This window comes from Heterocephalus glaber, unplaced genomic scaffold (genome assembly GCF_053883595.1).
Source record: "Heterocephalus glaber isolate CG9 unplaced genomic scaffold, H.glaber_assembly_v1.0 deba00000594, whole genome shotgun sequence".
NCBI classification, from domain to species: Eukaryota; Metazoa; Chordata; class Mammalia; order Rodentia; family Bathyergidae; genus Heterocephalus; species Heterocephalus glaber.
In genome coordinates, this window is record NW_028258151.1 from 19,135,390 (window position 1) to 19,155,937 (window position 20,548).

The following is a 20,548-nucleotide window of genomic DNA, read 5'->3' on the forward strand; positions in this document are numbered from 1 at the left end:
AGAAAGAGAGGGGGAGGGGAAAAGGGAAGAGAGAGAAAGGCAGACAGACTGAGTGACTGGAGGTGTTTTTGCACATAAAGTAACCATACCTGTCTTCTCTGTTCTAATGCCATCCTCTCTTCTAGGCTATTAAGTCTCTTTTTTAAAAAGTGTTGTAGGTAAGCACTTCAGAAATAAGACAAGACTTTACCATGCTTACGCTGTTAATCTTTCACATAACTATGCTAGACAAATCATTTTTAGAGATGTTAGTATAGTAAAATTGTGACTTGGGTATTTAGAAATAAAGCACATATGATATTTTCAATCACATCAGGTGTGCACAGCAAGACTCTCCTGCACACTTTCCTGCAGCGCATCCTTGGTGTTGCATGAGTTTCTGTGCTCATGGTACATTCTGCATTGAACAAGTTGTTGGGATTTCTGGCCCTCTAAAGATACGTTAAAACCACAAGATGACCCAGTGACTTAATTTATCTTGCACCTATTTAGCTGAAGAGAGGTGTACAGTAGAAACTGTCATCCATTACTTGTTTGCTATAATAGGTGATAACATTTTTATTGTTAAAAATCTGCATTGCAGTTGGGTGTGTGGTGCACACCTATAATCCCAATGCTCCGGAGACTGGCTATGGAGTTTGAGGCCAGCCTGGACTCACATAGCAAAACCTTGTCTCAACACCACCACTACCACCACCACCTGTCAAAAAAAAAAAGGACACTTTTTTTTTTTTTGGTATGGGGGATCGAACTTGGGACCTTGCACTTGCCAGGCAGGTGTTGGAACCACTGAGCTAAATCCCCAGCCCAAAGAACACTTTTTTTTAAGACTGTCACAAAGATAGGTACTGATGTCTCAACTAAGGTATGGTTTCCTCTTCCTAGATATTTTTTCTTCATTGTTTAAAAGCAGTGGAAGCAGTGGTTCTGTTTTCGCCTAATTGTCCTATTACCTTGGATATGAAAATTCGGCTTGGGTTTTATAAGTTGGTAGTAATTTTCAAATTCTCTGAAGTAATAGTGATTGAATTGGGAATCAAGGGAGCTCTCTAGCATTGTTTTTACTCAGGCATTCTCCATAGTATGTATGAAACTGGCATTTCAAGGGTGATGTTAAGAACATCAAAGCTATAGAAGATTAAAGGAAATGAGAATACCTGTTATTACGCTTTGAAAATGCTCAAAGGGAATACTCCATTAACTTGTTTTATGTGTAACAGTGATTCTTTAATTTAAATGTTTTCTTATTCACAGACACGAATTGCTGGAGGAAGCCCGGAGGCAAGGCTTACCGTTTGCACAGTGGGATGGGCCAACAGTGGTTGTATGGCTGGAGGTACATCCCTTTAATACTGAGTCGGGTATGCTAATGACTCAAACTTGTTGATGCATCTCCTGTTTATACCTGATGTTCTGGCCTCTTCATTCTCATCTCCAGCTCTGGGTTGGGATGCCTGCTTGGTACGTGGCTGCCTGCAGAGCAAATGTGAAAAGTGGGGCCATCATGTCAGCCCTGTCAGACACAGAGATCCAACGGGAGATTGGCATCAGCAACCCCCTACACAGGCTGAAGTTGCGGCTGGCCATCCAGGAGATCATGTCACTAACCAGCCCATCTGCCCCGCCCACATCGAGAACGGTGCGTTCGCAGAGGCTCTCTGTTCTCTGGGGAGGAGGAAGGCAGGCCTCCGTGAAGGCAGTGTCCTGCTAACATTGTTCCCTTGGTGCTTCATTATCACACTCAGGGTGATTTTGACTTAAAATTTCAGTAGAGCATAGTACAACCCATAACTTAGGGGAATTAAGTGGTCCAAAGAAACTACCAAATGCTATGTAAAAGCTTGGTTAGAAAGGCCTCATTTAAAAAGTGAGGCTTTTTTTGAAAGGGAGAAAATTGATTGTCACAAATTTAAATATGAATTTGTCAAAACTGAGTAAGTCTAAGGACTTCTTGAGGAAGGAAAAATTAACATCTTAAGTAATATTTTATACTTCTTGAATTTCATTTTCTATTTCATGATTCAAACTGAATGATTAGCACTTACACTATATATAAAAATATTTGCTTACCAAATTATATGCTGTAAATCTTAACGTTTTTCTTCAAATACACAGCAAAATATACAGATAAGCCCAGGGCTGTATGGACCCTCACATTGTTCCCCAGGGGGTAAACAAACACCTGGCTCCTGGCATCTAGGCTAGAAACAGGATTGTGCTGCCTTTACTTTCTTGTGTCTGGCTTCTTCAAAATCCTATGTATGAGTGCATCTGTGTCATGTCACGTGTAGATAGGACTTAAGGAGTAACTTTATATATCTGCTACAGAGTTGAGGCCCTTCCAGGCATCTCAGAGGTGCCTGTGAAATACAGCTGACATGCTAGTAAGGGATGGTCTCTACCCCAAAATCTTCTGGTTCCTAGAGAGTTCTGATCTCTTCTTAGTGGACATTTTTTTCCCTACAAAAACTAAAGAAGGAAAAACAGTGAGCTCACTGGATACACTGTGGCTGGTACACTGGGCACACTGTGACACTGTGGGGCCAGCAGGTGCTCTCCAACTTGGGAGCTGCTGGTGTCTGCCCTGCACTGCTTGTGCTCACGTAGATGCTCTTCACATGGGGAGTCCTGAAGAGTCCTCAAAAGAGTTTCCTGGTAACTATTCTGATGAAATGTCAATGGTTATTAGGAGATAAGGGCAGGCCAGGTCCTAATTTGCAAAATTCAGGGGGTTTTCATTTGGCTGTTCTGTTCAGTCCTCTGCTTTAGAGAGAAAACAAATTCTTAGAGCCTTGTAGACATACTGCTGAGTAGCAGGCCAAGATCTGGCTTGCAGCTCACAGTAACTTTACAAAAAATAAACGGTTGAGATTTTGTTTGGTAGAGAATTATGAAAATGAACAATAAGCCTTTGTTCTTACCCATGGCTCAGAGAGCTTTTTCCTAGTGGAATGCTTTGTAACCAGGATCAATCTGTTCCCCAGCTGTTTTTACATTAGTATGGCCTTTCTAGAAATGAAGATGCTGTGTGGCTTTTCCAAAGCTTTTAAGAACCCTCTTTTGAAAGGGAGCTCCTGTGATTGAGTTTAATGATTAGTGAGGACTGGATCTCACTTTGGACAGACTCTCCCACACCATCAGATGGAAACACAGAAATTGCTTCCCTGGGGAACTTAGAGTGGGTCAGCAGGGTGGCCATCAGTCTCATGTCTGGCTCTGATGGTAACACAGTGCCATTGTTTGTGTTTTTTGTTTTGTTTTGTGGTACTGGGGCTCAAACCCAGGGCCTTGGGAGAGCCAGGCAGACACCCTATCATGAGCTACACTTTGAGTGTGGTGAGACCATTGTAAACACTGTATATTGAATCATTAGTTACTGGAGAAAGAAAGTTTTCAGCAGTATAAAATGTACTCTCTCATGCATACTGGTAAGCATGATGTCCATGCTGACAACACTGTTCACAAGGCGTGGTTATTCTTTAAAAGGGGATAAGCTTGTGTTAATGATCAAGTGCAAAGTGTGACCTTTGCCTCTTGGCTCCTTTTCTGTGCCAGTGGCTTATATGTGTGCCCCTCTCCTCTCTGTCACGCTTCTCTTTCCCTGGATGTGGCTGGTGCACTGGGGTCACCTTAGACCACAGGAAATGTCTGGTTAACACACGAAGAGATGGAAACACTCGCAGCCACGCCGCAAACGGTTAGTCAGCCCCAAAGCTCGCGCTCCAAAGTGCATTTGCCACTCCAGACTGACTGGGTCCTTTGCCTTTTTGTTGAAAACAAAAATGTTATTTTGCATTCATTTGTTTCAGATACGTATTCTTTTTAGGTTATTAGTTAATGTATAGAATCAAATTTACATTTTTAAGATATTTTACAGGAACTTAAAAGTTTATAGACTTGCCCAATTTAGAGAAGATGTAATTTGCCTCTCCTTTTGGAGAGATCTCAGTTGAACACTCATTGTGATTACCTAACCCCAACTTTCTCCTTTACCAGTGTGCTTGGCATGGAAAGAGTCTGCTCCTTGCATGGAAATTTGAAATTATTGGTTTTGCATGAGTTTTGCATGATACTTTCATATTTTGAACACTTTTCACTCAGTCAAGATGCACTTTCCCTTCAGAGTTGATTTGCTTGTAGTACTAAAGCTCACTAATACTAATAGTTATGTTCTTTTGCATTCCTAACCACGTAACATCAGGAAGATGAGGAGGGAAGCTGGGCTCAGGTTGGAGTCTTTCTATAATATTTCTTCACTCTGTGTAGCAACAGAAAGCAATTGAGTATGTAAACTTGTGTGATTTGCTTTAGTGGGTGTTTTTAGCACCATAATTTACTCATAGTATTGTTAATGACTTGAAATATTAGTCAAGCAAAGCACAGGCTTAAAGAGTACGTCTCATGGACAATTTTGAACATTTCTCCTATGGAGTCACGATAGTTACTTTTAATTAGCATGGATTGCTTTATTTATTAATAGAATCCCTTTACACAAAGTCCCCTGGCTTAGGCAGTTCCTGGTACATGTAGCTCCCTGCTTGGGTAGCTTCAGTTACAAGATCTACTGGTGGAAAAAATGAAATGCACTTCCAAACCTGAAAGTTGGCTTAGGGCCTTTCCCTTTATATTGGTATTTTACTTTGTATTGGTATTTTACTAAGTACTGTTGTACTACTGTGTTGATTTAAAGATCTTTCTGATGACGTTCTCAGAAATTAAGCCTCTTATCACTTCATGGACATTGAAATTTTCAACTCCCTAATTCTTCATCTCACAGAAAGCTCTGCCCCAGTTGTTTTACAGCCTCTGCATTCAAATGACTTGATTAAATTCCTAGTTTCCCCCTTCCCCTCTGGGCCTTCAATGGGCACAGTGCATTTCCAGGGGGCTTGCAGTTCTTTTAGCTTTTCACAATGGCACATTATTCAGGGGCTCAGAAGAGTTAGCACATATCTGAAAACAAGTATAAATAACTTTAAATTGGCATTTTCCCAATTAAAAAATGATGGTTGAAATAGTTGTTTCTGTTTGCACTTCTAAAGAGTACTTATATCACCTGGATGGCTGGTTGTTTTGCTTTTTATTTGTTTAAAAAAGAAGAAAGGCCAGGCAAAAGAAAGAGAGTCCGGGCGTTGGTGGCGCACACCTGTGATCCCAGCACTTGGGAGGCTGAGGCAGGAGGATTGCTCTTAGTTAGAGGCCAGCCTAGTCTACAAAGGGAGTTCAAGGCCAGCCTGGACTACATAGTGAGACTCTGTCTCGAAAATACAAAAAACATTTAAAAATAAAAAGGAAGAGAGTAGCTACTAACTGTGAGTTTTCTCTCCCTGGGTTTAGGCACTCTGTGCCTCCAGATAAATCACCTAAATTAACTTAACCTAGTTAGAGATCTCTTTACAGGATCAGTAATGACCATCAGTGAATTAAACAGTGTGTTTCATAATTATTAAGTTTCAGTATATTTAACATGACAAAGTAGAACGTGGTCAGCATTTCAGTATGAAATTGCCTGCTTCAGAGACATGAAGTGTAATTAAATAAGCTTAGCATTTGCTTTGCAAAGTAGTATAAGAAGGGGTCATGCGGGATTCCAGATTTACCCCACATGCAGTGTCTAGCAGAAGCTTGGTGCACTTTCCCACCATCCTTCTGAGACGGAGCTGCTAGGACAGAGCTGTACACTTTGCTTGCCCTGTGCTGGCACTGAGTGGCTTAACTTTCACCTAAGGGGAGATTTAAGCTTGGGAAGAAACACTGAGGTGTGTTCACTTAACAGATGTAAGATAGTACTGGCAGTGTATGAAGACTGTGCCACCTGCCAGGAGCCACCTGTAAACAGGACAGCCACAGTCCCACCCTCACAGAGCTCACACTTTACTGAGCATGAAGCCGGGATTGACTTGCATAGTGCACTCGGAATATGGGGTCCCTTTGTATACTTCCTTCAGAAGGTGGTAGTGGCAGCTCAGGAGAGGAGGAAGTCTCCCTGAAACTTGAGTCTGAGCTGCTGAAATCCACATTAGCAGCAACTTCAGAAGTGTACACAGAGGTTATATTGAGTAAACAGAGAAAAAGGGGGTTTGCCTCTGTGCAGTTTTTTATTTGGAAAATTTCTTTCCTCTGCCCATTGAAAGATACATAGTCAGTAGGACAGAAAACATCCAATATTCAGGCTACAAATACCAGGCCCATGAGAATAAGGATTGAAGGACTGAATCATGGTAATACTGTTAGGTATCTTTTTTCTTGGTTTTTTTTTGGTACCAGGGATCGAACTCAGGACCTTGCTCTTGCAAGGCAGGCAGTGGAACCACTGAGCTAAATTCCCGGCCCTTACTGTTAGGTATCTTAAGGGTTACCAAAGTGTTTATTGTATTTCTCACTCATTGTTTAAAGAAAGTTATGAAAACTTTTCTGTTAGAATTTGAACATTCTTAGCTAAGTCATTCCTTCCATTTTGTCTGGAACAAATAACAAATTAGAGGCTATTGTTTTAAGATAAACATGGAGACTGGGCATGGTGGCACACGCCTGTAATCCCAGCACTTGGGAGGCTGAGGCAGGAGGATGGCCTTGAGTTCAAGACCAACCTGAACTACATAATGAGACCCTATCTCCAAAAAAAAGGAAAAGACAAACATGGATCCAGATGTGGTGGACACACCTGTAATCCCAGCTACTCAGGAAGTTGAGGCAGGAGGAGGTCAAGTTAGAGGCCAACTTGGGCAACCTAGTGAGAACCTACTATAAAATAATAAAGTAAAATAAAGGACTGTGATGTAGCTCAGGTTAGAGTGCTTGCCTAGCATGTGTGAGACCCTGGGTTCAATCCAGGGGAGGAGGTTTGGTGGCTGATCGTTTTTATTTCCAAGGATTCCTCAGTGTACCTGCAGGATTCCTGTGAACATAATTTAATCTTCCTTAGCTGGAGAGTATCGTGAACCTTTCTCTGTTATGCACTGGTATATAATGTATATTTTTCACTGTACAGACCTTGGACATATTCGGTTAGATTTACCCATAAGGATTTTATGGGATTTAGTGCCATTCTAAATGATATTTTTAAAACCTCAATTTCCAGTTCATTTCTTATATTTAGAAATGTAATTAGTTTTCATGTATTGATGTTATACCTGGCAACTTTGCTAAATTCATATATAAATTCTGATAGCTATTTCGTAGACTTCTTTTCAACATTGATAATTGTATCATTTACAAATAAAGAGAGCTTTATTTCTTTCCCAACTCATATCCTCTTTGTATCTTTTTCCTGCCGTTACAGTGGCCAGGACTCCAGCACAGTGCCGAACATAAGCAGTGAAAGTGGACACCCCCTTGCTTCTTTCTGTTCAGTGAGGCATTCAGCCCCTCACCGCTGAGGAAGATATTAGCTCCAGGCTTTTTGTAGATGGCCCTTAACAGGTTGAGGCAGTTGTCTTTCATTCCTAGAATGCTGGGAGTTTCATAAATGACTAATGGATCCTGTCACATGTGATTGAGATATTATGAGATATTATGGTTTTCTTTGTCAATTTCTTGATAGGGTAAATTTCATTTTTTTCCCCTAAGTTGTTGACAATCTATTCCTGAGACAATCTACTTGACACGATCCCTCATTTTTTTTATAGAGTCCAGACTAGTCCCAAACTCACAATACTCCTCCTTCAGCCTTCTAAGTGCTGGGATTATAGGCATGCACCACCATATCAAACAAGAAAAGTACAGCCTGAAGCTAGATGTGATGGTGCACCCCTGTAGTCCCAAATACTCAGGAGGCCAAGACACAAAGGTCACTTGAGCCCAGAAGTTGGATGCTGTAATGTGCTGTGCCAGTTGGGTGTCCACACTAAGACTGGCATCAACGTGGTGACCTCCTTGCATGGAGGTACCTGTGGATAACCACTACACGTAAGCCTGGGCATGTAGTGGAACTTGTGTCTTAAAAAGTTGAGTAGAATATTCTGTGGATACATCCAGGTTAGGTTGATTGATACTGTTATTTCAGTCCATATCCTTTCTGGCTTTTTTCCTTTTCTTTCTCCTTTTTTTAAAAAAATTGGCTTGTTCAATTATTAAGAGAGGAGTGTTGAAGTCTTCTAAGTTTAATTGTGTGTGTACTCAGTTTTATTAGTTGTTGGTTTATCTTTTTAAATTTCCTTTTACTGATTTTCAAATACACTTGTCATTAGGAAAACAAAATATTTAAAATAAAATCAAAACTAGCCAGATCTTATTTCAATAATTGAATTGATTCTTCAAACTTGTTCATGAGTCGTGATCATTCTTTGTTCTTACATTATTGAATTAAAAACTATTTCAAAAACTAAAATAAAAACTTTCAGAAAGGGAACTTATAGTCAGTTATGATTTTACTGTAATTTGATAAATTTATCACAAATGAGTCATAAAATTTTAGTGATATAATTCCTTTTATATAAGACTTTAACAAATTTAAAAGGTAGGGATAGGAGATCAAATTATTGGGAAATTATAAAGAGCAATGTTGTTATTAATTTAGCCCTTGAGAATGTTGTCAGGATTAAACTAGGGTGAACTGATGTTACGCATTTATTGAAAGCAGACACTTGCATATGGGGACATGAACCATGAGTGGATTGGCAATGAGTGGCTGCCCAGCCTGGGTCTCCCTCAGTACCGCAGCTACTTCATGGAGTGCCTTGTGGATGCCCGGATGCTGGACCACCTGACCAAGAAAGACCTGCGAGGGCAGCTGAAAATGGTCGACAGTTTTCACAGGTGAGTTAGTGCAGTGGTTCATACTAATGGACCGAGAGAGTTTTTACAGTTGCCATCTCTAAAAAAATCTCTTATTTTTGTAAATAGAAACAGTTTCCAGTGTGGAATTATGTGCCTGCGAAGATTAAATTATGATCGAAAAGAACTGGAAAGAAAAAGAGAAGAAAGTCAGAATGAAATAAAAGGCAAGTACATTATGCTTGATGGATGTAGCACATGCCTGCTGCCTGCCAAGCAGCCTCAATGATTGCCTATTTTAAAAATGTAGGATCCAGCTGAGATGGCACACACCTATAATCCTAGCACTCTGGGAAGCTGTAGCAGGAGAATCACAAGTCCGAGCCCAGCCTAGGCAACATAAACTTGGCAAAACCCTCTCTCAAAATAAAAAATATAGAAGGGTAGGGATACAGCTCAGTGTAAAAGCCCTGAGTTTATTCCCTAGTATCTCAAAAAAAAAAAATCAAGAGCTGAGGGTGTGGCTTAGTGGTAAGGCACTTGCTTAGCATTTGCATTGCCCTGGGTTTGAGCCCTAGTATTACAAAAAGAAAAGCAAAATAACCACACATTTAGGCAGGCTTGGTGGCATACAACTGCAGTCCCAGTTAATAGAGATGTTAAGGCAGAAGGATCACAAGTTTAGGGCCAGGTGGGCAACTTAGTGAGACCCTGTCTCAAAAAACTAAAAATAGATTTTAAAAATGGGGTTGCTAAGGATGTAGCTCAATGATGGAGCACTTGCCTAGCATGCATGAAGCCCTGGGTTTCATCTCTAGTACCACACACATGCAAAAAAAAAAAAAGAAAGAAAGAAAAATATCAGGGAAGGATTTAAGTGGAAACAACTGAACTAGCATAGTAATGAGGGATGAAAAGGAGTGTCCTGAGGGAGCATGTGCTCGCCTCAGTCTGTAGGCTACAGCGCTTGTAGTTCTCCTTTTGTTATTGTACATTGTATGTGCTCTATCTCATAGGTGCTGTCTTGCACTATTAGATCAGTGCAGAGCAAGACTAATAAGCCCCTGCCTCTTGTTTACTGGATGGAGGTCAAAACTCTGGCTCTGGGACCTTCTCTGAGGGCTACGGCAGCACACAGAGCACCTTGGAGTTCTTTTCCCAGAGGGAAAAAGAGGCCAGGCAACTTGCAGCCTAGCACCCTCATTTTTTAAATTTAATTTTTTATTTTCTTGAGACCAGGGCCTCACTAAGTTGTCTGGTCTGGCCTTGAACTTATGATCCTCTTGCCTCAGCATCCCTAGTAACTGGTATTGCAGTCCTTGGAAAAGGAGCAGGGTATCCTGAGGGCAAGGAAAAGACATATCAGAAAGAGGCCAGGAAGTGTAAGAGGGCATGGCAGCACCCCTCAGAAGGCCAGGGACAGGCATTCCCTCTGAATATAGCACTAAATGTCATGCTTCCATGGTAGAAGAGTTGCCTAGCATACACAAGGCCTGGGGTTCAGTTCCTAGCACTGCAAGAAACAAAGAATAGGTTGAGATTTATTTAGAAAAGGAATTCAGAAATGAAATGCATCAATCCATTTCATTTGTTTTCTGTATCCCTTCTCCATCTTTTTTCAGTTGACAAAAGCTGTCTTTGAAAGGATTGGTGATCAAATATATTTTTACAGAGTGGCTATTTTTAGCTCTCTAAAAGTTTAATAGTTCTATTTGCACAAAATGAGACCTCCAAAATCTCTAACATGCTAGAGAATGTCTTTAAAGTTCTGTCTTTTTAAAATGAAAGAAACGATAAGATGTTTAGTGTAAACAAAGGTTCAAGATTAGAAGCAAAGGGTTTGCGTTGACCTGAACAAGGCATCTGAATTGTCATGGTGCCTTCTCCTTTCGTGACAGAGAAGCATTTCCAGAGACTTTGGGATCTGCATAGGAGACACATACATGGTAGGTGTTTGGGTTCTTTCATCCTTCTTCATTCTGACTCCAGGCCCTCAACCTGTTCTTTGTTTTTTTATTAATAAATTTTATTTTATTTGGTTTTATCCCATTACCCCTCAAGCCCCCTCCTCTCCCTATGTACAAAAGCTTTGTTTCCATTTTTTCCTTCTATTTTCATTTTTTTTCTTCTTCCTTCCTTCCTTTCTTCCTCTCTCCCCCCTTATTCCCCTTCCCATTTCAACACTTTCTTCCCATTTCCCAATTTCCATTATACATCTCAGTCCTTATTTCCATAGGTTCTTTGTTTTTTGCAGTGCTAGGAATTGAACCCCAGGCCTCATGCTTGCTGGGCAAGTTCTCTGCCACTGAGCTACATCTCCAGACAATCATCCTGTTTTGTTCCCTGGATATATGATATACATAATCTTATTGTGACCCCCTATGTTCACTAGGGGAGGAGTCCTAAGAGGAAGGTTTTTGTTAGAATGGGGCAAAGCCAAGACACCTGTGTTTAGGTGCTGTGTCTGCCAGGATTTGTGAGGATGGAGTCTGCTTTCGGAAACTGAAGAATCAGGATCCATGCTAGGAATCTTTCCCCTGCGTTATCGGATGTGTGTGATGAAGAGGCTTTCTGAAGCCACATTTACAATTGCTTTGTTCTTTCACAGATGTGCTTGTTTGGAGCAATGATCGAGTGATTCGCTGGATCTTATCCATTGGCCTTAAAGAATATGCAAACAATCTTATAGAGAGTGGTGTTCACGGTGCACTTCTGGCCTTAGATGAAACCTTCGATTTCAATGCACTGGCACTGTTGTTACAGATCCCAACACAGAATACACAGGTGACACTAGAGCCTGTCCCTCTGCCCACTTGGTCAGTGTTCAGTTAGTTCTGTGGTTATAGACATTTAGTTGTTCATTTGAATGGAGAGAAAACCCCAGACAAATATTAATATCTTTCCATAACTAATGTGTAATATAACAGTTCAAAATAGCAAATGCTTGATTTGTCACTATCCTTCTATTTTATGTTGCAAGCATGTGAGTCTTAACTTTGTTTTTAAAAACTGTAATGTGTAACATCTTTCAGATATATTTAGTTGTTGTTTTGTTTCTTCAGGCTCGAGCTGTCTTGGAAAGAGAGTTTAACAACCTTTTGGTCATGGGGACTGACAGAAGGTTTGATGAAGTAAGTTTTCACCTTTCTTTCCCCCCTCAGTGCTAGCTAGGGCTTCACACCTGCCAGGCAGATGTGCACACATGCATAAAACAGATCACAGCCTGTGATCAAGAGGCTAAGTTGTATTTTGGGGACAACTGAATATCTGCCCTAATCCCCAGTGTTAGGAAGGTTTGTTTCAGAAGTATATTAAATTTTGCTTCATGCTAAATCATAACTCATATTCCCACACATTAGGATTCTCTTCACTGGGCCTCAAGAAAATTTGATTTTGACAAAGATAATAGAAGCCACCTCTAAAAAAAAGCGCTTGTTGATACATCAAACATAAGCCAGGATTATTTGTAGCTTGAATATTTTGAAGATAGATAAAAATGCATTCTATAGCAGGAAAGTGCTTTTTGCACAGTAAGAAACGAAACATGATGAGTGAGAGGATCACATCCCTGGTGGTCCAGGGCTGTCCTCATTTCTCTTGTTAGGGCCCAGCAGGAATGTGACCACACTTCTTTCACACTGAAGTTCCAGTTTGAGCAGTATATTGGAAAGTCACCAGAAAGGGGTTAAAGCAGAACAGTCAGGAGTTCAGCAGTAACTCTGAAGGATAGTTAACTTTCTGAGGGTGTCTGTCCTTGACTTTTTCTTTAATTTGCAGGACGATGACAAAAGCTTTAGGAGAGCACCTTCATGGAGAAAGAAGTTTAGACCAAAGGACATTCGTGGCTTGGCAGCTGGGTCAGCAGAGACACTCCCTGCAAACTTTCGAGTCACTTCTTCCATGTCTTCCCCCTCTATGCAGCCAAAGAAGATGCAGATGGACGGTATGTGGTGGGCCATGTAACCCACCACTTGCTGGGAGCATGTGCGCGCTAATAATTACCTAGAGTGACCATTTAATGTGTTACAAAGCATCTGAGTTCGGTTGCATGACCAGATATAAATGCTTCAGAATTAACCCTAACATTTGTTTGTAAATAGTTAACAACAATAATAGAATTTTTTAAAAACTTGTCTGGTTGAACCTTAGCATACTCGCCCAACTAATAAAGCTGAGCGGCCATCTGTATTCTCAGGGCTGAGTCTGATGACTCTGTGGGGTCCAATATGTGGCAGACAGCACTCACTTGCCAATAAAAGTGTAGTGTGCCACCTTCAAACCACAAAATTACTCCCAGGACTCCTCCCCACACTGGAAAAAAGGGCTGAGTAAACTTTAGCACACAACTTCCAGCTTTTCCAAACTCTGTCTTTCCTTTTTCCTTCCCTCCACTGTTATTTTTCCGTATACTTACGTGTGTGTCCATTAAAGAAGGACAGGGAAGAAGGCAAGAGCCTTGTGGAAACTGCCCTGCTGCCTTACCAGTGACAGATGGCAAAGCAGTAGCCTTTCCAGTGAGGTTTGGGATGTCCTTTAGATAACCACTGATTGGAGAACACAATTGGTTGAGAGTAGACCACGAGTCCCTGATAGATCTTAGCTGTGATCTCCTGTCTATCTAATAAAAGTGCACAGGCTCAAGAGCTAGGCTAGATCCACATCCGGCTCTGGTGCTAGCAGTTGCAGGAACTTGAGCAAATCATTTAGTTGCATTGCGCCTCAGTTTCCACATCTGTAATGTGGACAATACAGTAGGTTGGTTTTGATGATTAAATGAGTCATTGGGTGAAGCTGAGAGTCCTAAGCCCTGTGCCACTGCTGACAGTCTCACTGTTACATGGGACCTTATTCTCCTTTCTGATGCACATGATTGTGCTGTATAAACTGTACTGATGGGATTCTTACAAGTTTTCTGTCTTTAGCTCCTCTTGTAAGTTTTTTTTTCTCTCACTTTGCCTATATGAAAATCAGAGAAAAGTACATTTGTGTAAAGTTTTTTTAAACGGAACACTTTTGGTAATGATAACTTTCAGGGAAACTTTTTATTAAAAGCTGTATTTTTCAGAGTTCAAAAATACAATCAAAGGGAAAATCCAATGTATCTTTTAACTAGCAACTTCTTAAGAATTAGCATTTTTTCCTCCCAAAGAGCATGCAGTTAAGTCTTATAAATGTTGGTAAGGCATGGTTGTGCATGCTTGTAATCCCAGTACTCAGGAGGCTGAGGCAGGAAGATTATGAGTTTGAGGCTAATGTGGGCCACAAAACCAGTTCAAGACCAGGCTGAACTACATAGCAAGACCTTGTATCATTTATAAATAAATAAGCTGTGACTTGGCCTTCAGCTTAATTTCCATTGGTTTATTGAGAAGTCTAAATGAATGGTCTCTTATTTTCCCTGTACCTTCAATTTTTGTTTCCCCATTAAGAATTACATTTTCTCTTTTCTCCCAATACTGGGGTTTGCACTCAGGACCTTGTGCTTGCCAGGCAGGCACAGCACCACTAAGCTAAATCTCTGGCCCTTACATTTTCTCTTTAAACATTGAGTGATATTAATTTAGCTGGACATGGCACACACCTGTAATCCCAGCACTGGGGAGGCTGCAGCAGGAGGATTGCTGAGAGTTCAATGCCAACATGAACTATATAGGGAGACCCTGTTTCAAAAACAACAAAATGAAACAAAAATAAAGAGTAGTATTAATGAGTTTGTTTGTTTGTGGCTTATTTGGTTTTTGGTGGTGGTGGTGGTGGTGGTGGTGGGTTTTTGTTGTTGTTATTTGGGGTTTTTTGTTGGTACTAGGGATGGAACCCAGGGTCTTCACACTATACTACACCCCTATCCCTTTATTTTTTTTGAGACAGAGTCTTGCTAAGTTGTCCAGGTTGGGCTTGAACTTGGCGTTTTCCTGCTTCGGCCTCCTAGAGTTCTAGGATTACAGCACCATCACACTCTGCTTAACAATAAATTTAGATAGATTAAAAATAAACTAGAAAGCCAGGGAGTTAGCTCAGTGGTTCCGCCTCCTGCCTCGCAAGTGCAAGGTCCCGAGTTCTATCCCCGGTACCTAAATAAATAAATAAATTAACTAGAAAATGGTGTAGGGGATATATTATGTAGATGACTATCTTGGTAAGGTTGATTGTTTTAATGACTTTAAAATCAGAGAGTGTAAGGTAAATTCCAACCGTTCTCCTAGACTTTAGAATCAAGATTTACAATGATTACCCAGTCCCACCAACACGACCAGCTATCTGTCTTTTCTAGAACTGTGGCAGGATGTTACTAAGAAGCATACCTGTGGGAAAACACACTGTACAGCTGGAAGCACAAAGACCTCCTAAAGATGTTGAGAGCTCCTTACCCAGTTTGTGACAGGTCTGGGCTTACCTATTTGGCCTACCCAGTGTTTGTCAAACAGGAACTCATATCTTAGTGTTCTCCATTCTTTTTTGTAGAAGCTGAGACAAGCTTTAGTCTTCTGAGAGAAGTTGTGCTGGCCACGGCCCCTGCGGCTGTGCCTCTTCACCTGCGACCCACCCCTGAGAGCAGTGAGTGCAGGGCAGCTGGCTTTCCCTCCTCCCCTTCACCGGGCTGTTGATGCACCCCATTTCATTGTTGGAGGTACAGCTCTAGGGCAGAAGGAAAAGTCCAGTTAGTATATAAATGCATGGCTTAAAGGAATACAAAGTGACCACACTAAGTGGCTATATGTACACTTTGAAATTCTTTTCCTATGGCAGGGTGCTCCGTTGCTATTTTAGGGTTAAGAGCCAATGTCCCCAGGTTCCTGCAGTGGTGGGAGAGCCACCTCTGGATGGCCCTCTGATGCTCTTGCCATGCTCCTCCCCCACTCCACCAGGCACCCCTAGGACCCTTCAGTGGGTACCATTGTAGGTGTGGAGATGTATGTCTTACCTGTGCCCTGTGTGACGTGTTAAAACTAACTGCACGCTGTGTTTGCACGCTTCCTCTCGTGGTTGTCGAAACAGGCAGTGTATCAGGAACACAGAGGTTGGATTCTGCTACAGTCAGGACTTACTCCTGCTAAAGCCTCCTGTTGGTGAGTAGAGAGCAGCATAATCCCTGGAGATCATCCCTGGTACAGCTGTCAAAAGTGTGAAGTTTTAACACCGAGCTAGAAGTATGGGCTTTAGGCCAGGATAATCTAACAATTGGGAACTTTAAAAATATGAATGTACTAGCTCTGTACCCATTAAGGTGATTTTGGTGTTACAGTTGACCATAAAGAGGTCAGTGTGCCCTCATTTTTGTTGTTAGCTTTTATTTTTATTAGTTTGTGTTTGTTGTACTTAAATTCATCATGAGAAGTTGGTACCTGTACATAACACTTCCTAATTCTTTTTACCTACCCTCTCCTCTCTCCCTCGTGTCCTCATTTTTTAAGGAAAAAAATGTATTTCCACTCTTTCCTTAAAACTGAAAATTCCTGCTCATTTTAAGTGATGATCTGCTGATACCATTGATGGGGAGATGGCAGGAGAGCAGCAGCTGAGGGAAGGGAGCCCCCTCAACCCACAGTTGACTGATGCCAGGAGGCCAGAGCCTGGGGTGTGGGGCGCATCCTTCCACTTGGACATGTTTGTACGCAGCATTACACAACTCCTAAACTTGCTTTGTTCTAAATACCCTCCCACCCCATTTTTTTGATAACAGAGTCTTGCTAAATTGTCTAGTCTGGGTTCAAACTTGCAGTCCTCCTGCCTCAGCCTCCTGGCGTGCTGGGATTGCAGACATGTGCCATTATGCATGTCAGAGATTGCATTTTAAACACAAAGCTGCATTGCCATGCCTGGGCTCCAGTGACCTACCTGTGTCCTGGTGGTCTGGGGCTTCGACTAAAGACAGAGGCACCGCTGGTCCATGTTCAGAACCCCAGCTGGAGCTCTGCCTACTCTGCTCAGGCTTAACACCTCAGCTAGAATCTGGGATCGGCTTTGTAGTCTTTTCATTTTAACTTTAGAACTATTGCAAAATCTAGACAGTCAAGGAGCACTCTGGTTGGCGAGTGCAGTCCTTGGTGTTCTGTCTGGTGATGCTCCAGGAGACAAGATGCAGGACATAGGTCGCAGGAGGCCTGGGTGGATGGGGGACCCAGCGTGAGTGTCTGAATTCGAGGTCCTTTTCCAGGTGACTTGTATTAAGAGAGGTTTTTTTGTTTGTTTTTATCTTCCAGTTTACCCACACTACTTCTACAGATGATTATGCAGCATTTTGAATCCAACAGAGACTACATTTTCAAATTTAATGGAATCTCTAATCTGTTAATACTTGTTACATGGACCTTAAGATATTTTATTACAGAGTTTTTAATTAGTGAAAAATTCATGAATACCATAGAGAAAATATTTTAGAATTTAATGTTTCTTATATTTATGTAAACTTATGACTCTTCATTTATATACTTTTTCATGTATGTCCAGGCTATAAATACCCCTTGAGTCAATTCATGTTCTTATACCTAATTTTAGTCTTTCAAATGAATGTACTGTAATGCTTGTATGTATAAATCCTATGAACAAATATAGGGCTTTTGTAAATTAGGCACTTATTGTAATTATCACTGTTTAATTTTTTAATAATAAGCCATGACAGAAAAGGATTTTACTACATTTATAAAATCGTCATGACACAGCAATGTGCATTATCCTTTACCTAGCTCCACATCAATCATTTTAAAATAAGCAGACTTAATTCCAAGGAGTTGTTGTCATATTTTAAGGTTGACTGACCTTAACTACTTTTTCTAGCAAGAAATCGGCATCTAATAAAGTTGAGACTGAACAGTTGTATCAGAACACTATAAAACTCCCTGGGCACCGGTTCCCTTTTCCTCACCCTGTCCCTGGACTGGGGAAGCTTCTCTTCAGAGACTAACCAGAAGCTATGAGCTGGGAGCTGCTCTCAGCAGGGCTGGAGTGGCCAGGGGTTGGGGCCCAGCCTGGCCGCCTTCTCTCTGCCTCCCTCCTGCGAGCAGGTGGAAGGCGCCCTCCAACTACTCTGCGAGGACCAATCACTGAGCACTGTGCTCGCATCTCAGACATCGGTGCATGAGCAGATGAAGGCAGGAAATGCTGAAAATAACGTTGTGCAACTCTAATAAAGGCCTTATTTTTCATATATGTCATCTTTATACATTTGTTTGTAAATCTGTTTAAAGGATGAACCTAGTCATTTTTAGGTTTTGATGATATAGCCATTTTGGATTGTATAAGTAGCAAGTATAACTTTTACTTTTTAAATGGAATATTAAAAAGCCAGCAAGAAAGTCAGATCATGGTGAGTTATTTATTATGCAACTGACGCATAGAAGCAGCATGTCTTTTTATATTTGGTTTCTGCTTTCAATTCACTTGTACAATTCATTGTTACTGTTCTGTTTTTCTGTTAATCTTTTGTGAACTTCCTGATTATGTAACAAAGTGTACAGTCTACTTTTGAACTATTTTTATCACAGTATTATTTATTGCTTTCTTTCAATAAAATCCTGAAGCATTTTCCACTGCCAATGAAGAATTCTGTGACTAAGCCATGATTACATTAAAAATGGGCCGTAGCCTCCTGCTCTAGGCTGGTTCCCTGAAGGCAGTGTCAGTCTGGAAGGTACGCCATGGAAATCAACTGATAAAAAATTAGAAGACGTAAGTGTAGAATTGGGGCATCAGCCGAGGGAAAATGGTGTCTTGCTGGAGCTTGGGCCCGGTTAGACCAGGATGGGAATTGGCCCCGTCCTGTAGTGGTTGGGACCCCAACAAGTTTGACTCTTCCCACTGTTTCTAAGCCCTTTTTTAGGCTTGAAAATATTATCTTTTTTTTGGGTACTGGGGATCGAACTCAGGTCCTCATGCTTGCGCAGCACGTGATGAAACCACTGAGCTAAATCTCCGGCCTGGAAATACTATCTTCCTGTTGGCTGATGTGATAAAGTGGCTGTTTGCAAGTTTCTCCTCTTGTGTTTCATATCATGCATTTCAAAAGAATTGTGGGCTTGAGGTTTTTATTCTCTGCAAAGTCTGCCCGTTCCCCAGTGGGGTTTGCAGGGCATGGGTAAGAGGCCAGTCTTCCCTCCATTCCTTGGGGGGTCAGGGGGTGGGTAGATATCCCAGTGCTATTGTTGCTATTCTGAACACCCACATATCAGTGCATTTCGGATATCTCAGATTCTTTTACGTCTCCCTCATTTCCTGACCTTTCTTCCCTGGTGAGAATGAGTAGTCAGTGATTTTGCCTACAGTTGTCTCAGTATCCATAGGGAATTTACCCCGAAGATACCAAGATCCATAGCTGCTTGGGTCCTTGTGTAAAATGCATAGTATTTGCATAAAACCTGCACGTGTCCCTCCATACGCTTTAAGTCATCTCTGGATGACTTACACTTAATACAGTGGAAATGCTGTGGAAATAGTTGTTTGCTATTTAGGAAATACTGATAAGAACATCTGTATGTGTTCAGTACAGATACAACTTTTTTTTTTCTGGGACTAGGGGTTGAACCTAGAGCCTTCACACTAAGCTATATCCCCAGCCCTTTTGTATTTTTGAGACTTGAGTCTCATTAAGTTGCTAAATTTCCTGGGCTGGGCTTAAGTTTGGGATCCTCCTGCCTCAGATGCAGTTGGTTGAATCCTTGGAGCTCAGGAGCACAGAGTGGGAGGAGGTGGCACAAGGAAGCAGTCGCTTCCTTCTCGGGGCTGTACAGAAGAGTCCTCCTCTCAGCTAGTAAGGGACCCTTGGGGCAGTTCCTCTGCCCAACCCCTCCCTGACCAGCACCACAGCGCAGGTCAAGCTCCTGGGCTGAACCTAGATGCAGAACTGGAAATCTGCTCACTCTGAGGGCTGGGAGTTTGTTCAGTTCACTCTTCATTCTGTTCTGTACGAATTCACATGTAGACCATTCCTCAGCCTCGAGGAGCCCAGTGCAAATCACACTGTTAAATGAGATCTTCACTTTCCCCCACTGGACCCTTCAGCAACAGCTCCTTGTGATTTGACTGTGAATACTTAAACAGGCCTTGCCCTTCCCTTTCAGAAGAAGCCAATGGCAGAACACCGTTCTTTACTCTTGATGGTGGCAGTTGAGTTGACTACCCCAGACTTTGCCTTATATTCCACAGTTCTTGTCTTCAGGTGGACAGAATGCTCTCATAAAATTAAAGTGATGCAACGTAGTACTGTGGTATTTCAAAACCCTATGGGGCTGGAGAGATTTTAATCAAGTCTTCAGCACCCTACTGGAGTGTGTGTGTGTGTGTGTGTGTGTGTGTGTGTGGTGTATGGTAGAAAAGTGCTGTACCCCTGAGCTATACTTCCAGCTCTGTTTTGCTTTAAAGTAAAACATGAACATCATTTAAAGTCAAAACATAACTAGCCATGCCTGCCTTCCCTTCCTGCCTTCTCCCCAGTCCATGGGGAACTGTTTGAGTATTTATTATATTACTTTCTTACACCTAAATGTGTGTTCAGTGTTCTCTCCAGATTTGTCCATTAAGTCTTGTCTTTGGCCTCTCTTTGTGGTCTATGAAAATTTTAGCATGCAGCATACTTCCCTCTCCTCCCAGCAGAGGTAAGGCAAAGTTGTGGTTGAATCTGTGTTCACTACTTACGGTATTCGGGCTGTAAATATTTATTCGAATCTAGGCATGTGCGATACTGTGCTGGCACCAAGAAAGGCACTTAACAGGCTGTACTTCCTCACTGCTGAGATCCTCACAGGTGAGAGCATGTGATGTCTGCAGGGACATTCAGGACACAGATAAAACAACATTGATGTGTGTTGATGGTAGTTGAAGACAGGTGATAGATTTACGA

The 20,548-nt window shown here is 41.6% G+C and overlaps 1 protein-coding gene across 25 annotated transcripts in view; it reads left to right on the forward strand.

Moving 5' to 3' along the window:
- Nucleotides 1–18,237, forward strand: part of Ppfia1 (PPFI scaffold protein A1) — a 119,483-nt gene extending 101,246 nt beyond the window's left edge. For 4 of the 25 annotated variants that reach the window (XM_087205451.1, XM_087205448.1, XM_087205449.1 and 1 more), the window contains 13 exons: nucleotides 1,255–1,336; nucleotides 1,439–1,639; nucleotides 3,635–3,697; nucleotides 4,202–4,228; nucleotides 8,582–8,757; nucleotides 8,845–8,942; nucleotides 10,614–10,661; nucleotides 11,324–11,499; nucleotides 11,778–11,846; nucleotides 12,493–12,658; nucleotides 15,178–15,270; nucleotides 15,712–15,782; nucleotides 16,917–18,237. In XM_087205451.1, coding sequence (XP_087061577.1) covers nucleotides 1,255–1,336; nucleotides 1,439–1,639; nucleotides 3,635–3,697; nucleotides 4,202–4,228; nucleotides 8,582–8,757; nucleotides 8,845–8,942; nucleotides 10,614–10,661; nucleotides 11,324–11,499; nucleotides 11,778–11,846; nucleotides 12,493–12,658; nucleotides 15,178–15,270; nucleotides 15,712–15,770 — 1,258 coding nt within the window. In that variant the 3' untranslated portion in view covers nucleotides 15,771–15,782; nucleotides 16,917–18,237. The other 21 variants (XM_021264450.2, XM_087205452.1, XM_087205454.1 and 18 more) reach the window with 15 other exon arrangements.
- Nucleotides 18,238–20,548: the final 2,311 nt, after the last annotated feature.